The 21,305-nt window shown below is 28.8% G+C and overlaps 1 protein-coding gene across 2 annotated transcripts in view; it reads left to right on the plus strand.

The window, feature by feature from the left end:
- The window catches only part of LOC107436476 (homeobox protein TGIF2LX), a 50,612-nt gene extending 39,089 nt beyond the window's left edge, over positions 1 to 11,523 (plus strand). For both annotated transcript variants that reach the window (XM_016048212.3, XM_016048213.3), the window contains one exon: positions 1,656 to 11,523. In XM_016048212.3, coding sequence (XP_015903698.1) covers positions 1,671 to 2,399 — 729 coding nt within the window. In that variant the 5' untranslated portion in view covers positions 1,656 to 1,670 and the 3' untranslated portion in view covers positions 2,400 to 11,523. The remainder of the gene's footprint in view (positions 1 to 1,655) is intronic.
- Positions 11,524 to 21,305: the final 9,782 nt, after the last annotated feature.

A 21,305-nucleotide genomic window follows, 5' to 3' on the forward strand; every position in this document is an offset into this window, starting at 1 on the left:
AGAATCAGATTTTGCGTCATTCAATTTATTTTAGTTTTAAAAGGCAAAATTGTTGAAAAGAACATCTTGTGAATGAAATGTTTAAAAAGGTGCGATTGGAAGTTGTCAAAAGTTTTTACAAAAAAAAAATCACTACACCAGAGATTCTCAAATTGTACTCTGCGGAGCACTCAGTACTCCTTAAAACAATTCTCAGTGCTCCTGAAGCAAAATATATGTAACAATGAATAAACAATTTATTTTAGTTTTAAAAGGCAAAATTGTTGAAAAGAATATCTTGTAAATGTAATGTTTAAAAGGTGCGAGTGGAAGTTGTCAAAGGCTTTAAAAAAAAAAAAAAATCACTACTCCAGAGAGTTTTAAATTGTACTCTGCGGAGCACTCAGTACTCCTCAAAACATTTCCTAGTCTTCCTTGAGGCAATATATATGTTTAGAATTAAAAATAGTAGTTTCTTTAGGAAAAAAATTGGAAAAAATCTTTGGGTATATTCTACTAGGAAATTTTGGATTTCGTCGTGCTTGCTGTATTTAAAATGAAAAAAATAAGTCGAGTATCAATTGTTTATTACTGATCAGGGAAACATAGATTATATGTAAAGAAAGTCAGCATTTAATGTGCCAGTTTCTCGTCAACAAAGAATAAAAAATCTCGCTAAAAGGCAACACTCGACAACGCTATTCGATCGCCAACCAAATATAAACCCATAGCCAAACAACCTCATTAAATTTGAGTTTCACGAAAGTAAAAATATAATAATGCCAAAACAATAAAGTAAGAAATTGTAAATCTGCAATCTTTGCCGAAAATTAATTTTTTTTTGTATGTTAATTCAAATGCAAAAAATCCATTTAAATGGTGAAATATAGTGTTTGTCAGCTTTACTCCACGAAATCATCATTAACGCTAATTTTGTTATTAAATTTGCTGGATATAGTCCATAACTAAGATATAAATATGTAGCGCTCACGTTGAATTTTCAATTTCAAAAGTTGTTCGTGACTGAAAAGTTTGAAAACCTTTGCACTATACTTTAAGACTTGATCTATAACTAAATTATTAATCAGAATGTGTAATAGCGTTTTCTGAAAAATATGACTATTAGTAATGGTGATAACATCATAACTAAATTCGTATTTTTCAGAAAAAACGTATTTTAAATCAAAGACAGTCGGTTTCTGGGGTACCAGGGTTCAAATTCTGCAATAAAATAACGTCATGAGTGTTATGCTAGTATATTCATCATTTTACTAATAAATAATAAACTGAATTTTATTAAGGGAGAAAAAAAAATTTCAGTTTTTGCTTTCTGCATTAGTTTGATATATTTATGACAGCTGAATACGATATGAACCATTGAAAGATTTTCAAAATGTATTTAACAACGGCTTTTTTATTTCTTTTATTAAATTTATCATTTAATCGAAGTGTCCATTAACACGTGTCTCATTACTTTCTAAAGGGTAGCTTTTATCGTCCCACGGATAATTAATCATTCGAATAGTTTAAATTTCTTATTCCGACTGAATCACAAAATTCATTTCATAGGTTTCATGTTTAAATTTGATTAGAACACTGTCTTTGAATTAATACTTAAATTTTATGTTTTGTAAATTTAAGTATCAATGAATAACGTGTGTTTTTTCTTTCAACAGACCAACAGTCTCCCGATGCACTTATCTGACGACGCAATGCCTTATCCTCGACCTGAGTCCCGTTTAGCAGGGGAATCAAGCCGTAAAAGACGTGGCAATCTTCCCAAAGAATCTGTTCGTATTTTACGCATGTGGCTGTATGAGCATAGATATAGTGCTTATCCATCAGAAAAAGAAAAAGTGAAATTAGCCGAGGATGCCAAATTAACGACTCTCCAAGTTTGCAACTGGTTCATTAACGCCAGACGGCGTATTTTGCCAGACATTATTCGAAGAGAAGGCCACGACCCCCTGCAGTACACAATTACGAGAAGAAATGGTGTTCCAAGATCCGTGCCAACATCATCTTCTAATAACCGATCCAATAATTACAGTCGTTCACTTGTGTCCAATAGTAATTCGATGACAGACGATAGTGTTACTGACATTGATGCAGATAGTGAGGATTCTGATAACAGTTCGACATCTACATCATCTTCACAAATTTCGCAAGAAGGTTGTCATTTGAAACTCACTAAACGATGGCGGAGGACGCATGAGCAAGAGTTGCTTGTTCAACCTGATCCTACTGAATCATCTGTTGATGGAGAAACCTCAAGCCAACCTAGTTCTCGAAACTCAATTCCAGAAGCATGGCCATCATCCACAACACCCGATAACTCATTGCATTACCTTTATATTCTTGTGGACGTTGCTTGTGAGCTTCGTGATCAACAATTGCGTCAGAAAAGTTTAGATTTATGAACTTTGAGTGCCTTAAAGGAGAAGAAAATCTTTCATAATATCATTCTTGTCGTTTTTATTTTTAAAACTTGTTTTTTAACTCGATTTCAAATATTTAATCATTATTACATTGAATCTTTAAAGATATAAATGTGGTTTGGTATTTTAAAGAGAAATTAGCAATTGCAGCATATTATACCTTGAAGAAAAAGCGAAATGATTAGATACTGTCAAATGTGATACTTTCAAGACTCAGAACAATGTCTTCGTTTATTGATAATTGATCATTTCTTTGACTTAAAATGACTTCTAAAAGACAAAGTTTGTCTAGAAATATTATTTCAAACAAAAATCACTGCCGTTGATGAATAAATATTTTAAGTTTCTGTTTTAATGCTCATTGAACTGAAAGTTTGAATGTTGGAATAATTCTTCATAGTTATGCAAAAGAAGAAAGATTGGTTTTAAATCCTACTGTTAAATGAGAACTAAAGCTTCAAGACTCTTCTAACGTAGCAGTTTCTTTTTTTTTTTTCTTTTTTTTTCTTGTATTGTGGAAAGTAGTGAGTATCGAAAAGAGTTCAAATTTAATGAGGTTCTTATTGAAATAATTTTATAATTACTTTACAATTTAGTTATGAGTATTTTAGATTTATAATGAAGATTTTATGCTAGAGAGACATGTTTTTATATTTATTTTCTATTTATCAAGAAACTATAAAAAATCATAAACTCTTTTTTCTTAAAAAAAATAATTTTTCTTGATATGATCATATTTTTTATTTAAATATTTTTTACTTCTTTACTTTTTATACACATATAATGGGCAACTTATTTCTCTGAATGAAACTCTTAAAAAGACATTCAATTAATAGTCAACGTAAAGGATAATAATCCTGGGTGTAACTTCTTTTTATGATAAATTAACTATTCAGGTTTTGTTTTAAATTACGTTTTTTCTTATTAGAAATTCATTTCACCAAAAATTAAGTTTATTTATTTTCGTTGGAATGGTCAAGATATAACACAACTTGAGACTGGTGACGTCATTTATTATTCAAGCTATAAATATGAAGCACGGCAATTACTTCAAAAAATGTATTGGGTAATTTTATGATAGAAATAACAAAATGTCTATAGACAAGCATGAATTCAATTTGTACTAAACAGAAATATGTTCTAAATATACTACAAAAATTCATAAAATTCCCTTTGAAGAAATCACTTCTATCCCTCAAAATAAGCTTGCATGTCTCATTTTGTATTAAATTTTAAATTCATGAATGTGGCTAGATTTTACAACTTGCAGACAATTCGTATATTCAATATTAATTTTGAAAAAATTCAAAATGTAAGCAATTTTTTTCTTCCTTTTTTTACAAATATTATAAAAAGTTACCTTATGGTCTGTTACCGGTATTTATTGTGCATGTTTTAGAAATTATATATAAAATTATTACTTTTTTCCCCTCAAAGATAGCGAAACATGGGAACAAAATTAAGTAAAGTGTGTAAAGTAGGCGACAAAATTCTGCATTTAATAACTAAACTAAAGCAACAATTTTTGAATCAATTACCTATTGAAGTATGTAGGCAAATTTTCTTTCCTGAATGTATCCTTGAAAGTTAAAATTTGGAAAATTATTAGGTGATAAATTATATAAAATTATTGAAAAAAGACTATCAATTACGTATAAAAGTGGTAACGTACTTGAATAAAAAGTGTATCTCAAAGTAATATACAATTCTTGAATGCTCCCTATTTTTGTCCAATCTGAAAAACACGATTTCGTGCTATGAATACTGCCGTGCAATCGGAAAAACAAAGTGACTGCTTCATGCATTTCGAAAAAAGCACCGTGAGAACTATATTCTTTCCTTTATTAATACTATCAAAGGTAAAATATAATTTCAGAAAATTGATTTAAAAAAGTTTGCAATGCGTAGTTTATCGTGAGAACTATATTCTTTCCCTTATTAATACTATCAAAGTTAAAATATAATAATTTCAGGAAATTTATTTAAAAAGTTTCGCAATCTTCGTACAAAACTGCCAAATATATAGAAATCTCAATTTTTTATTTTTTGTCGGTTACTCTGATCTTTTTATTACCCGGCGAAATACAGCGTAAATGTTTCTCCCAAGTGCAAAACTTTTTTTCTGTTTTCTATGAAAACCTTAATGAATTAGAGATATTTTTTTTGTAAAATTTTAAAAAATACTATTAATTTCTGCTCAGTCTTCCCCACTATTACTTTTGACCAAAATGAGCTATATAACACAAAAATCTGGGTGCTACAAAACCCGGGCTCCCGGACGTCAGGCAGCTTTAAATAATGTCGTATATGGCATCCAATAATATATTATAATTTAATCCTTAAAAAAATCTGAATATTTTTGGACTAGCTTTTATAACTTAATTCTGGCTCAAAAGAAAAAATTTTAACTTTTATAGATTAACTCTAGAAAAAAAAAATTTTTTTTTTCTCTAAATTCCATCGAAACCATTATCCTTATTATATTAGACTTTATTTTCAAACTTTTAATTTGTCTTTACGAGCTACAATCCTCACGTGGCGAAAGCTTTTTTCTATTGTTTGTCTTGAAAAAGCTTTCCAATGGTAAATTACGGTAAAATATTCTAGCATTGAAATGACTAGTCGAATAATCACGCGGATGACATGATTACCGTTACCATCCAACTTATAGTCGCACTACTTCAAAATCAGTTTTTTTTTACTATCTCTTACTCCTAACCTGTTCCAATTCCTTTAAGCGGTGTTCCAAACTGCTCCAAAATAAATAAATTTCATGCAACTTAGCAAATCAACTCAAACATATTTTTTCACAAAATTTTTCTAGGCTTTTCCTAGAAATTATTTTTTTATGTGCGCAAGTGGGAAATAAAAGAATTTTAATCATCATTGTATCATTAATCAAATTATTTAAAGCGTTATAAACAGCTTGATTAAAGTATAATTATTACTTTTAAAAAATTGCTGCTCCAAGCTAATACCCTAGCAGAAATTTAAGGTAATTTTGAGGTTGTTTTGAGGTGTCAAGGTTTATTTGAGGTTCATTCGAGGTTGATTTTGAAAACAACCTAAAAGATTTACCTTCCAAGGTATATAATCAAGGTGTATGAAGTTGTTTTATTCGCACTTGAGGTTGTTTTGAGTTATATATGAGGTTGATTTTGTTAGGTTGAATAATGAGGTTATTTTTGGAAATAAACAACCTTAAAAGCACCTTATTTTTATTTTTTTTATTTTTTTTTTTTTTGTAAGGATAGACCATCTTCACATCACTGATCATCATAATCAATTTAAAACAAACAAACTAGCATTTATTTTTTTCAAGTACCCACGTTATATGAATATGATAATGAATTTAAAAAATTTTAATAAACAGGATAAAAATGATTATGTAAATGATTAAAAAATGACTTTATAAATATGATAAAAAATGATAATATAAATATGATGCCAACTGATAATACCAAGATTATACAACTTTAATGTTATTCATTATATAATTAAACATTGGAAGACAAATCCGATAGCCAATCAATAAATTAAAGAATTAAAGAAAAGAAATGAGAATCGAATCGTAGCCTTCATATGATATTTCAAAATTTAGCATTAACGACGAGATTAAGTTTCTACATAGATTCATTTTTCACCACAACAATTGTTAGATATGTAAATAAAACACAGCTATTATTTAATGTTTTATCAAACACAATTTCATTTCGCCTTTTTTTTAAACCGTCATTTTCGATAGTTAGTCGAAACCAATACTACGATAATTTTTGTTAGTCAACTTTAAACAAACGGTGGCTTAGTCTATATATATGATGTGGTGTAACAACAAGCAAACTTTCTCTTTTGAATGTAATTTAATTTCGAAGTTCCTATTTCGGAATTTCTTGAATTTTATTTTTACCACACATATTATATAATAGTATTATTATAAAACTATCCATGAAAAGGAAATTTTTCTTTTCTTATCAATTGAAAAATTATGAAGAGAAAAAAACTGTGTAAAGATTTTGCTAATGATCATATCGTGTCATTCTAAGTCCAAAGCAATCAAAAACTAAAAGAAAAGTATTTTTAAAATATTATTAGCATTTTTTTATTTCATCTAAACGCTGATTTCATTCTTGTCTTCCATTTTTGACAAAATAGTTTATTAAATAGCTGTTAAACTGCAATAGAGCAACAGTTTGGCGTAGTATCCTAAAAAAAAACACTATCACTTAGTTATTTAAAATCTAAAACTCTATTCGAATTATCATCAAATTGATCATTGCATAGAATCCCACAAAATTTGTTTCTCAAAGCAGGTTATGCCATTTAATTATCTAAGTTTATGGAATCTGGCATTAACTACTTTTTATTCTTCTCAGTATGTCTAGCAATTTTAAAGTCAACCGCTATGCCAGTATGTCTAGAAATTCTGTCAGCCTCTAAACTTTAGAAAGTGCTATTATAAGTTTAATTTTTTTAATAATTGACTCACCATGTCATGAAATCATCTAATACTCCTCCGACAGATTCAAAAAGCTTCACCTAAAGAAGACATTGATTAATATAGTATTTAATAAGTTAATTTTTATATTGAAACATTAAATTTTTCTTTTATTTCATCGGTAATAAATTACCGTATGTCGTGTGACTTAACATTTAGTCGGTTAACTTATAATTTTGAACCTAACAAACTTTCATAAACAGAAAAAATTTCCCGCGTATGCGAGGAAAACCTAAGCAAACATGTTCCCAGTTTGAGCGATACTAGTAGGAAGTGGGTACTAGAAATTTGTTTTACCAACGATGTGGTGAAGTCAAAACTGAGGTTTGAACTTGGGACTTTTGTATAAGCAAAGACTTTATACCAATAACTTGTCTCACATATAGTTTGTCTAAAGTAAGAACTCCTCTAGCCATTCGTCTGGACCCGTGGTGGTGACTATGGAAACGAGGTATAACTATTTCAAGTAGGGGTGTGGGGTTACTGTTTAGGACAGGTTTTGGCTCTGGTGGGCCGGAGAAAGGGAATCTTTTTCAACGGTCTATTGTGTTTGCCCTAGAGTGAAGAAAAGCTACCCTCCCTGAAATGCGCTATTCTTGTTCCCATAGCAACAAATGGCCTCAGACTTTGCGGCAGGGGGAGCTTTTACCGTAGACAAATTATATTTCTCTTACTCTTAATCGTGAATTTATTTTTGTTGTGTATTATGATTTAAAATGAAGCACTTAACAGCTAAAATTCCCAGTAAATGAGAACCGGTGATGGCTATAATGAGACCGCAAAATGTTTACATATAAGGGACTTTATTCTTTTTATGAGCCAAAAAAATTTTATTTTTATCTCACTGGCTGTATTTAGAACCTTTTATCTCGTATTTATGTATGCATTATTGCACAGATGATTTGTCAAATGTATATATAATTTTTAAATATTTAATTATAATTTTTAAAAAATCATATCAAGAGGAAAATTTTTCATTGTAAAAAAATGCAGCATTTAATGAATGTTAATGATCATACTTAGGATGTCAATGTATGAACAACTATTTTACTGTGTATTAAATATTTATTCCTATGTTTGCTTTTTGTTAAATTAACGTATAGCAAAGTTAAAACATTTTAAAAAAACCGCCAACAGAACAGAAAAATCGAATATACACTACGAAATTATCTATAGTGTTTTTTACCTGACTGGTAAAAGATCCTTTAACTTTTAAAATTGCTAATCATATTCTTCAGCATTTCTTCATGCATAAATTTTGAAATTTAATGAATTTAGAATATAGACGTTTGTTGTATAATAATGAAGTTTATACTGGAGAAAAAGTTTCCTCTTGGTTTTGTAAAATGTAATAGTGGTAAAAATCCTCGATCGTATAATATATTTGTGGCCACCACAATATGTCATTTTGTAAAATGAATACACCTGTATGAAAACTAAGTCGTACAAGCCCTGCAGACATTAAGATGGTATTTTAAAAAAGGAAATTCTTATAAACATTAACGTTGATTTTCTACCACTATTTCATTTTACTAAGCTATATGGGAATGGGGAAAATTATTATACAATTTTCGAATGAGAATCAAAATTAGATTGCTGAATGTATGATTATCTCTGTTGATACAGTGTTAAAATACAGTCAACCTCTTTTATATTATTATTATTGCAATTGTATATAATAATTTTACAGTTTATGGATGCTTTTTTAGAAATATCAATATTTGAATTTCTTATAATTAAAACTTTAGCTTGTTATTTTTTAGTGAAAAGCAAGTATTTAGTTTGAAATGTTTGCTTTCTAACAAAAACGACACTATAATACGCTTAAATTGATTTATTTTTCATGTTTTAGATAAAAAGTAGGCAATGACATCGCATGGATTGTTGAATACTGCAAGACGTGCAAGGTTTTAAAACCGCTACGGTCATTATTTTATAGAATTAAAAATGACAACAACAAAAATATTTTTCCTTAAAAATGTATGTTGAAAATCCCCTTTTAATAGTTTATTAGCGAAAAAGTAATTTTATTTCAACCGTAAATAGTGAACAGGGACCGTTCAAATATATGCAAATGTCTAAGGGTCAAGGGGAGTTAGTTTTCTTGTTTTTGTTAACACTGAAAGAAACCGTTTGAGCAAAGCTTACGTAAGGCACTAAATACTAAATTCCTTTTTTTCTGGTCAAATTGTTTTTTTACAAATTGCAAAAATATCAAATTTAGAAAGAATTAACACTCTAAAAAAATTGGGGGAAAAACTTTTTAAAAATATTCTTCTGAAGAAAATTAATGAAAAGTAAATTTTGCTGGTACAAATTCAAAATTAGACTATTATTGCTAAAATTTAAAATCTTAGGTAAGAATATGTGAGATTACGTAAGAAATTAATCATACTTTTAACAAGAGGTGAGGAGCTAAAATAGTATTTAAACTCCCCCTTTAATATAAAAGAGATAATATAAAATTGTTTGTACACCTTATTTATCATATGAAACAAAACTATTTCCTCTCGATTATTGATGTAAGTCTTATCATTACGTCCAGCTTTCCACGTCCCACAAATGTAGAATTAGTATTGTGATATTTTATAATTCAATTCAATTTTATTACATGTGCCTTTTTCAGCATTTTGTTTTGTAGAAAAATTTTGAAAGCCTTTTTCATGCTGTGTTATATGAGCAAAGAAAATTTTTTTCGCAGAAGGTTTTAGCTTTTTTTTTACTCAAAATTATCGTAAATGATTTTAGCCACAATTTATGCATACTTTTTCCCTCCTTGAATGGGAAAAAATAAAAAAAAATTCAAACTACGTCAAAAAAGCTTGATTTAAAAATATTGCATAAATTTCATTTTTTCCTCTTAAAAATTTTAGCAAAAATGCTCATTATTTCTCTAGCATGACGCAGTATAGCGCACTCGTATTCAAAAATCTTAGAATTTTCTTATCGGATTAGATAAATTGATATAGGTTTAATTTCACATATAGGTTGATATAGGTTTGACACTACAAAGAATTTCTCGTCAAATTCGACGATATATTTTGTATTAAGGTTATTACAATACGCTAAATATGTTCTCTGGCAATTTTAGTAAAAGTTTTTCTGTTTTTTTTTAAGAAAATATATATTTATACATAATGTCCACTTCCCCTATAGGAATTAAACATTAATAGAATTGACCATAAAAGGACCATTATAGGAAATGACCACAGAACTGGCCATTTTTTATTGACCATAGGTAGCTCGAAGCTCTATTTCTCGTTATGTTACACTCTCAGAAAAATCAGTTCAATAGTGAACCGTAATACGGTGTATATTTGCAGCAACCTTAATAAAATTTAAAATTGAACCATATTTACGATCAAGTTGTACCATAGTATCGTGCATTCAAGTTTACGACAATTATTTGGTTCAACTTTTAGGAGCAAATTTGAAAAATATTTTGATTTAGAACGCCAAAAAAATTTTCATTGTGTAGCAAACAATACTTTTATATCAATTATAACTTTCTTAATCCTTTTAAATAAATATCTGTTCTGTTTATAAACATTTTCTTATCATTTACTAGTTCCACCGCTATTTTGAAAAACTATTTTCTCTCACCCCCTATAAAAAAAAAACATTGTAGTATCGAATTCTGTTTTAAATAATCAATCAATCAATTAGACAACTGCTTGTAATTGATGTTAAAATTTACACTCTTAAGTCTTTTGTTTCCTTGTCTTTGTTATTAAATACAACAAGTACGTATTTGTTATCTGAGTACTCTGAATTTGCTCATAAAAAGTATGTATAGAATATAGATTATCCATTGTTGAAAAAGTTCTATATTATGTTAAAATATTTAAAATGTATTTTAGTGTGTATGAAATCCAAAACTTCTGTGTTAATGTCTAATTTGTGATTCCATTTGAATTAGAATGGTTGAAATGTTAATAGCCACTCAATTCTGTTTCTTTGTAGTCATATGATATTAAATTTACATTTGTTTTTATTTTATTTTCTTAGTTTTGTATAGATAACTATGTTATAGTTTTAGAAAAACCAAATTGCCTTATAAAGAAATTGCTACCACAAACTGTGTGCAACCGTAAGTACTTCGTATAACGTTTAAGTGTGATTGATGAAGTGCTGCTTAATTAAAAGTAGTTCATCAGTTGATGAAATTTGTTGGTGCTATAGCTAATTAAAAATGAGTCTTTCAGTATAGATGGTGGGCTATTTAGATCGAAGTACTTATTGCTCTTAGCGGATAAAGCTTTATAATATTGTTTTCACTGAAAGTATAAATAGTATATTGGTTGTTCCTTTCCCATAGGTAATATGGAGATGTTTTTTGGGTAGGGTGCCTTATATGACAAAGTGTGTTCCTAGAAAAGTGTGTAGCCTTTTTTATCGAAAAATTTTTTATATTTAGAGCTTGTTGTTTTTAGCTTTTTTTTTTTTAGAAGTCATGCTACATATCTGCCGAAAATTGTGCCTAGTCAGGACCTCAGTATAACATCCCTGTACATTCCACATCTCATATGATCGGCAGGTGGAATGTATTTCTTTGTACGTTTCTACCACTTGGTGTAATAATAGTGTGCAAAATAAAGTATCATTATTAAATCTTTGTCATTTTTACTCTAGCAAAATCACTCGCCAACCGTAAGCAATATTTCCCAGTTGGGAAAGTCTCCACACCTTGTTATGTCAGGAATTGGAGTCGTGTTGCTGGAGGCAAAGCAAATTTTGTAGGATTTGGAGTAGGAAAATATTTGCTCGACTCAGACCCCGGGTAGATAAAAGTTAGATGTAAACAAAAATATTATCGAATAAATTTTATGATAATTATTTGAATTATTCCTTAAAGGTAGTTTAATAAATCACATTTGAACGCTTTTATGACCATGTATAACCGAACAATTGAAAAAGAACGCGGATAATCATTAAAACTATTAAATTACTTAAACTAAAAAATCGATATTAATAAATGAATAATTAATCTGTTGTCACTTAAATTTATAAATTCAAAAACCAAATTTATTTAGCTAAATTACTAAGTTACTTTAAAAATGTATGTGAAAATGATTTTAATGAAACTCGCTAATAGTTTTGCAGTTCATGAATATTCACTAAACAATATGCTTGCCATAAGATTTTTATGCATGCGCTTATGATATGTTAATGTATTTAGTTCTTTTTTTATAATAGTTTCGCACAATTTCTTTCTTTTTTTTTCTTTTTTTTTAAAAAATTTCATTTTAAAATTTATTTCCTCAACTGTTATGCTGTAATACAAAATTTAATTTTAAATAATATGTTTTTATTTTAATTGTACGAAAAAAAATAGAAATATATCATTTGAAATTAACTACCACTTAGTATTTATTATTTTCCAGAGATTCGATGAACATTTTAATTGAATATAAGTCGGAGCTCTGCAGAAATTCTGAATTCGAAGTTCAATGCTGCTCAGATTACTTAAAAAGTAAACTGATTTGCACATTATTCAACAATTATCAGAAAGCGTGTAAGGACAAGAAAAATTAAAGCGATAAGAAATATACATCTTAAAATCTGCTTCATTGGAGATTAATTTTTTTTTTATTTTCCTTTGCAATCTTGTCGTAATAAATCAGATCTATAAATATTGAGATTAGACATTTTTCTTCGATGAATTTTAAGAAAAGATTGACTTATGCGCAAATTCATTTACATTTTAAATAGTCTGAACAGCTTGGTTAACATATTTTTCATACTTTTCATTATTTTGTATAAATTTAGGTCAAAATAAGTAAAAAATATTATAGTTAGCATTTTAATAATTTATGGTTAGGAAATACAACATTGAAACATCGGTATTTCTTTTGCGTTAGAGGTAAAATCTTCCAAACAAGGCTCACTTCCAAACAATTTTTTTTTAATTTGCAGTTATTTAGTTCTAAAAGAAATTACAATTACGTTTTATTACAAAGTCAATTATTGATAAATTTTTAAACATGAATGAAAAAAAAAATTTAACTTCTTTTTCTGGATTTTATATTTTAGCTAGTACAAATATAATTCCGATGATCTGACATATTTTTTTTAGAATCTATTACATTGTTTTTTACAATTAAAAAAATACCAAAATATATTTCAGCTTGTAATTAGAGAGTCAGAAATAATGTATATAAAAGGGACGCCAATGTCCCATCTGCGTCCAATGGTTCAATGGCGAAGTCACTTTTTTTTTAAATCAAAAATTACGCTTCTTTTTCGAAATAAAGTTTAGATTTTACAAATCCTAAAATAATTTTCTGTCTTATTGTAGCTTCATTAGAAGTATTTTTATATATTTTATGAACTCTTGGATAACATTGCTACCCGTTCTTTTGGTATCTTCCATCCCACAAAACTACAAATTTCCATACAGATATATTATATATTTTCTTCAAACATACTGCTACTACAAACCTGAAATTTGATATATATATATANTATATATATAATTTAAATTATTTTAATGATAGCTCTTACCTAAATAGGAAAAAAAATCAATATAATCCCGATACTGTTAAGGTGATTTTTCAGAACAGCTCCTTCCATACTAGGCAAATATTTCCAAATAAAGATTTTAATAAAAATATTCTAACAGTTCTCTTTAAATAAATCAAAAGTTTAGAGTTATTTTTTTAAATATGAATTTGTGTGTATTGTCAATTTTTAGAAAATATTCCTTAAAAATGATACTTTTTAGTATTACAGGTATATAAATTCAATAGATTTAATAACATAAAGATTACAGCACACTTTTCAAACGAGAGGAATATTTTCAAAACAATGTTTTATTAATTAATTTTTATTTATTCATCAAATCTCTTTAAAGCACAAAAGTTTAGAGTTATTTATTATTTAAAAAAATATCTAATTTGTGTGTATTGTCATATTTAAAAAAATATTCCTTAAAAATAATGCTCTTTAGTATTACAGGTATATAAGTTCAATTCTTTTATTTACCCTCTAAAGATTAAAACACATTTTTCAAACGAGAAAAATATTCTCAAAACAATGTTTTATTAAATACTTTTTATTTATTCAACAAAGCTGTAATTAATTTTCAATTTTTCCAAACAAATCTATTGTAATAAATAAGTCACAAGCGAATATTAGATATCAAGGTATCCAAAACAAAAATTATTTTACTTGACCTTCCGTTTTACTTAAGGACGTGTTTTGTCCTATAATGCTAGAAAATCGATTGAGTTTTTCATTATTTGAAACCCACAAAGAAGGAAGTTAAAAACAGCTGAAAATCATGCTACAAATGATGTTATAAAAGCATTATAAATTACTAATCTGTGATTTAATGAAACAATAAACAATGTCAATGTATTTATCTAAAGGTTATGTAATTATCTAAAAAAATCATAACTTTCATTTAAGGAAACGACAAAGTTCATCTTATAAGAATGAACCGAAAATTTCACACAAATATTTTCTTATTCATACGAAAATACTTATGTTTTTCATTTTATTTTTACTTTATAAAATTTAAAATTTAATTTCAAACATTCTGAAATGAATGTTCTTGCATTTATGCATATACTCTTTGATAAATCAACTCAATGTTGTAACAGAATACGGTTTGCTGCTGTAACCTTATTAAGATGTTAAATTGAACCATATCATCAAGTTGACAGTATGATAATTTTCTTAAACTTATCACCATATTAATGTTGTTGATATTACAGATGAAGAGACTTCTTTATGTTTTCATATATTTTTTCCTTTAGAAAATTAAAATTTAAGTTTCGAACATTCTGAAACGATTGTTATTGCATGTATCCACACATTCTCAGATAAATCGGCTCATTGTTGTAACAGAACACGGTTCACAATTTGCTATAACCATAATAAGATGTTAAATTGAACCGTAGTTTAAAAAGTACGATAATTTGCTTAAGCATAGCACCATATTAAAGTTTTAAGGTTGCTGACATTCTAGATGATTAGACTTGTTTATGTAATCCTATTTTTTCCCTTTTATACAATTAAAGTTTAAGTTTCCAGCACTAAGACGTTTGTTCTTGAGTTTATGTATGCACTCTTTAAAAATCAGTTCAAAGATGAACTATAATACGTTTCACAATTTTCTGCAATATTAATAATATTTTAAAATCCACCATATCAAGCAAACAAGTCTAAAAAGTACGATAATTTGCTTAAAGAACCATATCAAGGTTGCTTACATTCTAAATAAAAAGACTTCTGTGCTATGGTGGCTCAGGGGATAGAGCGCTCACCTAACAATGTGGTGAGCTGGATTCGAATCCCAGCTATTGTTGGTTCATACAAATTTCGCACCCGGCTCGCGCCGTCCGCAATGCTGAAAGGAAATGTCCTCAGTGGTAGACGGATCATGTGTTGGAGTCCCCTTGCAGTCGGGCTAACAGTGGAAGGTTTTCGTGTTTTTCTTCTTCATGTACCACAAAAACGGGTTAGTTCCATCAAAATTTCCCTCCTCGAAGTCAAATTTCTTCCAATACTTGATCCAGGAGTTCCCTTGTCTTCTGGATTGGGTTTGAAATTACAAGGCTACAGAGGTAAACATTGATAGTCGTAAACCCAAAATTAGGTCGAATGTTCAACGACGGTTATAAAATAAAATAAAAAGATTTGCTTATGTTTTCCAATTTTTTCCATTATAAAATGCAAGTTTAAGTTTCGAACTTTCTGAAACTGTTTTTCTTGCACTTATGCATGCACTCTTAAAAAAATCGGTTTAACGTTGAATCATAATACGGTTTATAATTAGCTGCAACCTTAATATGTTAAATTTAACTATATTATCGAATAAGCAAACTTAAAAAGAACGATAATTTGCTTAAACTTTGCACCGTATTAAGGTTACTGATATTTCAGAGGAAAACACTTGTTTATGTTTTCCTATTTTTCTTTTCTTTATGAAATCCTTTTTCATGCAATCTTAGAAAAATCAATTTAAAGTTCAACTAAAACACTATTTACAATTCATTGAAACCTTAGTAAGGTGCTAAATTGAACCGTATTGTCGAATAAATAAATTTAAAAAGTACGATAATTTGGTTAAACTTAGCACCGTATTAAGGTTACTGATATTTCAGAGGAAAACACTTGTTTATATTTTCCTTTTTTTCTTATATATATAAAATCCTTTTTCATGCAATCTTAGAAAAATCAATTTAACGTTGAACTAAAACACTATTTACAATTTATTGAAACCTTATTAAGGTGCTAAATTGAACCGTATTGTCGAATAAATAAATTTAAAAAGTACGATAATTTGGTTAAACTTAGCACCATAACTCGACATTTTAGACGGAGTAAAATTTTCTGTCCAGAAATGAAAAATTCTTTTTAATTTAATGTTCAAGATCTCATATTTTCACCATTTATAATTTACAAATGCCTAGAGATCTGGGAGCATATTTCCTTCGTGGAAATTCTCTGAATTCTACTGGAATATCGTTGAGCCTCAAATTCTTATCGATGCCGCTAATTTTTTATTTTCTTGTCCATAAATTTTCCTATTTCAACGATCAATACCTTTTCAAAAGTACTTCCTCCATCTTTTTACTCCCGCTTTTTCGTGCTTTAAGAATTGCTGGAAAATTTCAGTTCATTTAGAAAAGGAATTTTTCCCTTTTTTACAGCAGATTAAACATTAAATGCCCAGTTTTTAATGCTAGGGAATTTTACTTAAAAACTCAAAACTAATTTAAAAATTACGAAAAATCTTATTAACTCTATAAGATTTGTTTAAGAAGTTTTATTTCAAATTATTAGCTTTTAAATCAAAAAATAAGTCCTATTGATTCTACTAATAGCTAAGAAATAAGTTTAAAATAACCTTAGGGAAAAAATTTAGTTGCTTTTTATTAAACTGCTTTTAGTAATAATCAATTTGCTTTTAATAAATAAAACGAAAACTAAATTTTGAAAATTACAGCGTAAAAATGTAATGGTTAAATTAAAAGTCTCAGAAGGTGGAAAGTTTCAGCATTATGTATGTCTAAGAATTGGTTTAAAAAATTTCTACAATTTAGGGTCATTAACCTGCAGCTGCTGTGGGATAGAGCGCTTGCCTACCAATAAGGTGACTCGGGTTCTATTCCCAGCTATGGCTAGTCGATGCAAATCCCGCACTGACCACAGCGCTGGCGTATAACATCCTCAGTGGTAGACGGATCATGGGCTAGAGTCCCCTTGTCATCGAGCTAACCGTAGGAGGTTTTAAACTCCATTTAAAAAATCCTCCACGAAGGCAAATTTCTCACAATACTTGATCCAGGAGTTTCCTTGTCTTCTGGATTAGGTTCAAAATTACAGGGCTACGGAATTGAACATTAGTAGTCGTAAACTCGAAAATTGGGTCGGCTGTTCAACAACGGTTATAAAATAAAATTTAAAAAAAGTAACAACAAAGTAATAGAAATTATTATTCGTTTATCGTTTGCTAGGAGACATATGTGAAAGAAAAAAAAGTGTTAACATATAAATTCGACAAATTAATTATTCAATATTTATGAGTTAAATACCAAACAGTAATAAAATTTTCCATAGATTTCAAATATCCAGGAGCTCCTCTGTCTTCTGGATTGGGTTCAAAATTACAAGGCTATGGAGTTGACATTGGTAGGTGCAAACTCAATTTTGGGTCAGCTGTACAACAACGGTTATTAAATAATAACTATACTTTTGACACAGAAATCCCTTGAAACTGTTAAACTATTAATCGTATCAACTTTTTTTACGCTTCAGAGAGTGCAACGTACAAAATAATACCTTATTTTTATAGATAGTGAAATTTACTAAACTTTACCTCTTCCTTTCTGTTGACCTCCTCCTTTCGCGCTCAGTAAACTCAAGATTGCGACTAAAGCTTTCTTCGGAGCAAGTAGTTAACTTCAGATATGAAGCCTAAAGCAAAACTTTTTAAAGGATTTCCAGCTTCCCCCTAATTATTTCAGCTTGAGGCCGGGATAGCGTGGTAGGTAGGGCACTGGGCTCATGTCCAAGTGTTCGTGGGTTCCATCCCAGCTCGCCGAAGACTCCCCGTGTAGTAAATGGTGACTGATGCAAGTTAAATCTGTCGAGTCACAAAGTCCTCCATGTTCCTATAATGAATCAATACCTCTGGGGGTACTGATCCAGGAGCTCCCTTGTCTTCTGGTTTGGTTCAAAATTACAAGGCTACGGAGTTGAACATTAGTAGTCGTAAACCCAAAATTGGGTCGGCTGTTCAAAGACGATTATAAAATTAAAATTAAAATATTTCAGTTTAACCTTTTTTTTTTTCTTTATGATTACTGGCGCTGGAACTAGCCTATAAAAATTGAAGTAATCGAACGTTTTAATATGAAAAATGCAGATTTAATTGGAGAAAATACTTGATGAATTTACAATAGTAATCCTCTTTTGCCTCAAATACAAGTGTAGAAAAGTATTACACAGAGATAAACGTTAGAAAAAATTCCAAAAATAATTTTTCCTATTAGTATTAGTAAATTAATTTCCTTTAACAAACAAATTCAAAATTATGATTAAACTTTATTTTCCCCATCTATTTTGAATGATTGAGTCAAACTATTCGCTGAGTCTAACTGTTCAGAAAAGTGTTTATATATTACTTAAACGATGTTATCAAAAGAATTTTACTACTCCAACAATGGCCTGAAACACAGAAAACGTGAGCATTTTTTCATTTTTTTTTTTCCTTTTCCAAGGATAGCAAAACTGCGTTCATGAATAACACAAATAACACACGAGGCTTTTTATTTTTAAATTTCTTCGCTACGTCTATTCCTTTTTTACGACTTAAGAAATATCTCTTATTTCATTTCGAAATTTTTACCCTGGCATCCCTCTGTGTTTCCTAAGCGAAAAAATAGATCATTCAGATTTTTTTTCCCGCGTTTCCTAGACGACTAAAAAAAAGTTTTTATTTTTTACTTAATTTATTAATAAGTAAAATATTTTACTTCATTTATTGATAAGTAAAATATTTTACTTCATTTATTGATAAATAATTTGAAAATTTGCTCTTAATTTTAAACGAAATCCAAATTTTATAAACGGAAGTGTGAAGATTTGAAATCATGAACAAATAGTTGTCATAAATCATGACATCAGGCTAAAGCAATTCATATTCAAATTTTTAATTATAGAATGATCTTATTTCCCCTGTGATGTCTATTGTATTCTATACTGAAGAACGTGAACTGGAAATCTGGGTAAAAATTATTATTTTTTTAAAGGGTTAGGACACTCTATGAGACAAAAATAAATAAATAAATAATAATAATAAGCATAAATGAGATTTTTTTTTTCCTGCGAGATTGTGGAATAAATCAAATTTTTTAAAAACAGTCCTGTATTAGAGAGGTAGCGAACTGGAAAAATTAATTTTTTCAAGGCAATGCAAAACAATTGGTTAAGAAAAAGGTCATATTTGGTAGAATTTTTGATTGACCTCGGTCTTTTGTGCCAAATATTCAATTGAATATCCTAATATTTGTAAATGCCGTGGTTAACTTAAGGCACAAAAAAGGTGAAACTAGTGTGTTTTTTTAAAAAAAAAATAGACCAGCTCAGGGGATAGAGCGTTCGCCTTTCAATGAGGTGAACAGAGTTCGAATCACAACGATGGCTGATCGATATGAATCCCGCACCCAGCTCCCACCGACCACAGTGCTGACGTAAAATATCATCAGTGGTAGACGGATCATGCGTTAGAATTCCCTTGCCGTCAGGCTAACTGTGGGAGATTTTAGTGATTTTCCTCCCCAAGTAACGCAAATGCGGGTTAGTTCCATCAAGAAACTCTCCACGAAGGCAAATTTCTCCAAATATTTGATACAGGAGTTCCCTTGTCTTCTGGATTGGGTTCAAAATTACAAGGCTACGGAGTTGAACATTAGTAGTCGTAAACCCTAAAATTGTGTCTGCTGTTTAACGACGGTTATAAAATGTAAATTAAAATTCCAGCTTAAACAGTTCAGACCCCTCCAAAAAAAAATTTTAGAATAAGCATTATTTGTTTACTTATTTTGTAAAAATAATTAAAAAATGCGTGTTTATTACGATTTTACTTAAAGAAAATGTCAGCAATATCAGTAATTTTTTTTAAAAAGAACTGACTCTAGCTCTATTTATGATTCGGTTTTAATTATTCTAATACACATTCATTTTTCAAAATAATTTGTTTTCTACTTATCAGGAAGCTATTAGCAGACTAGTAAGTAATAAACTAAGGTAATTGGAGGCATAAACTAGAAATCCAATTTTCGTGAAAGTTCGGAATTATAACATTTTTAATGTGTAACAAAGCAACTCAGAGTCTAATTTTAAAAAAGCGATATTTAACTTCATTGAATAACATCTTACTCGTGCCTATTTTCACTTCACTTTTTTGAGACTACAAGTTTTTTAACAAAACAAATATTTTATTTTTATTCAATTCATTTTCTTCAGGTATTTTGAATTTAAAAAAATCTTCCATCCTGGTTGTGTGAATTAAATTGTTTTTTAAGTATCCCATGATATTTTTAATCTTAATTTGTTTTCGATTTTGCTGGTTTGTTTTTTTAAAAAAAGCTAACTTCTCACTTCTAGTATTTTAATAAACCGCTTTGTGCGAAAGCTATGTGTTTACAAGCTCTGAGATTCTACACTGACTCCAGGGCTCGAACTTAAAACCCTTCCTTTCGCATTCAGAAGTCATGGTCAAGAATTTTTCAGATCTTATCGTTAACTTTTACTTGTCTTTATTTTCCAATTGTGAATAGCCGCTTGTGAATAGGGGATTTGTGAATAGGTTAATTATAAATAGATGGTTGCAACTTTTTTCTTCCGATCTTCAATTTTTTTATTTAAAATTTTCCAATTTTATATTGTAATATATTACAATTAAATTTTATCGAAGCTTTCCAACTCTGATTTGTGCTGTACGTATATCGGTACTTTGGAGCATTATTTTTATTAAACATATTTTTCAGACATTATTCATTATTTTGTATTAATTTAGGTCAAAATAAGTGAAAGATATTGTATTCAGCATTTTAATATATTATGGTTACGAAATACAAAATGAAACACCGGTGTGTTTTTCATCGTTAAGGATAATATCTTCGATACATGGCTCCCTTCCAAACAATAATTTCTCAAATTAGCTTTTATTTGCAATTATTCATCATTGAAATTTTCTCAATTTACAAAATCAATTATTGATAAATTTTTAAACATGAATGAAAAAAAAATTCAAACTACTTTTTTTTGGATTCCATATTTTAGTACAAATATAATTCCGATAATCTAACAGATTTTTTTAGTAACTATTAGAACGTTTTTAATAATTAAAAAATAGCAAAATATATTTTTGCTTCTAA

Source organism: Parasteatoda tepidariorum, chromosome X1 (assembly GCF_043381705.1).
Source record: "Parasteatoda tepidariorum isolate YZ-2023 chromosome X1, CAS_Ptep_4.0, whole genome shotgun sequence".
Taxonomy (NCBI): domain Eukaryota; kingdom Metazoa; phylum Arthropoda; class Arachnida; order Araneae; family Theridiidae; genus Parasteatoda; species Parasteatoda tepidariorum.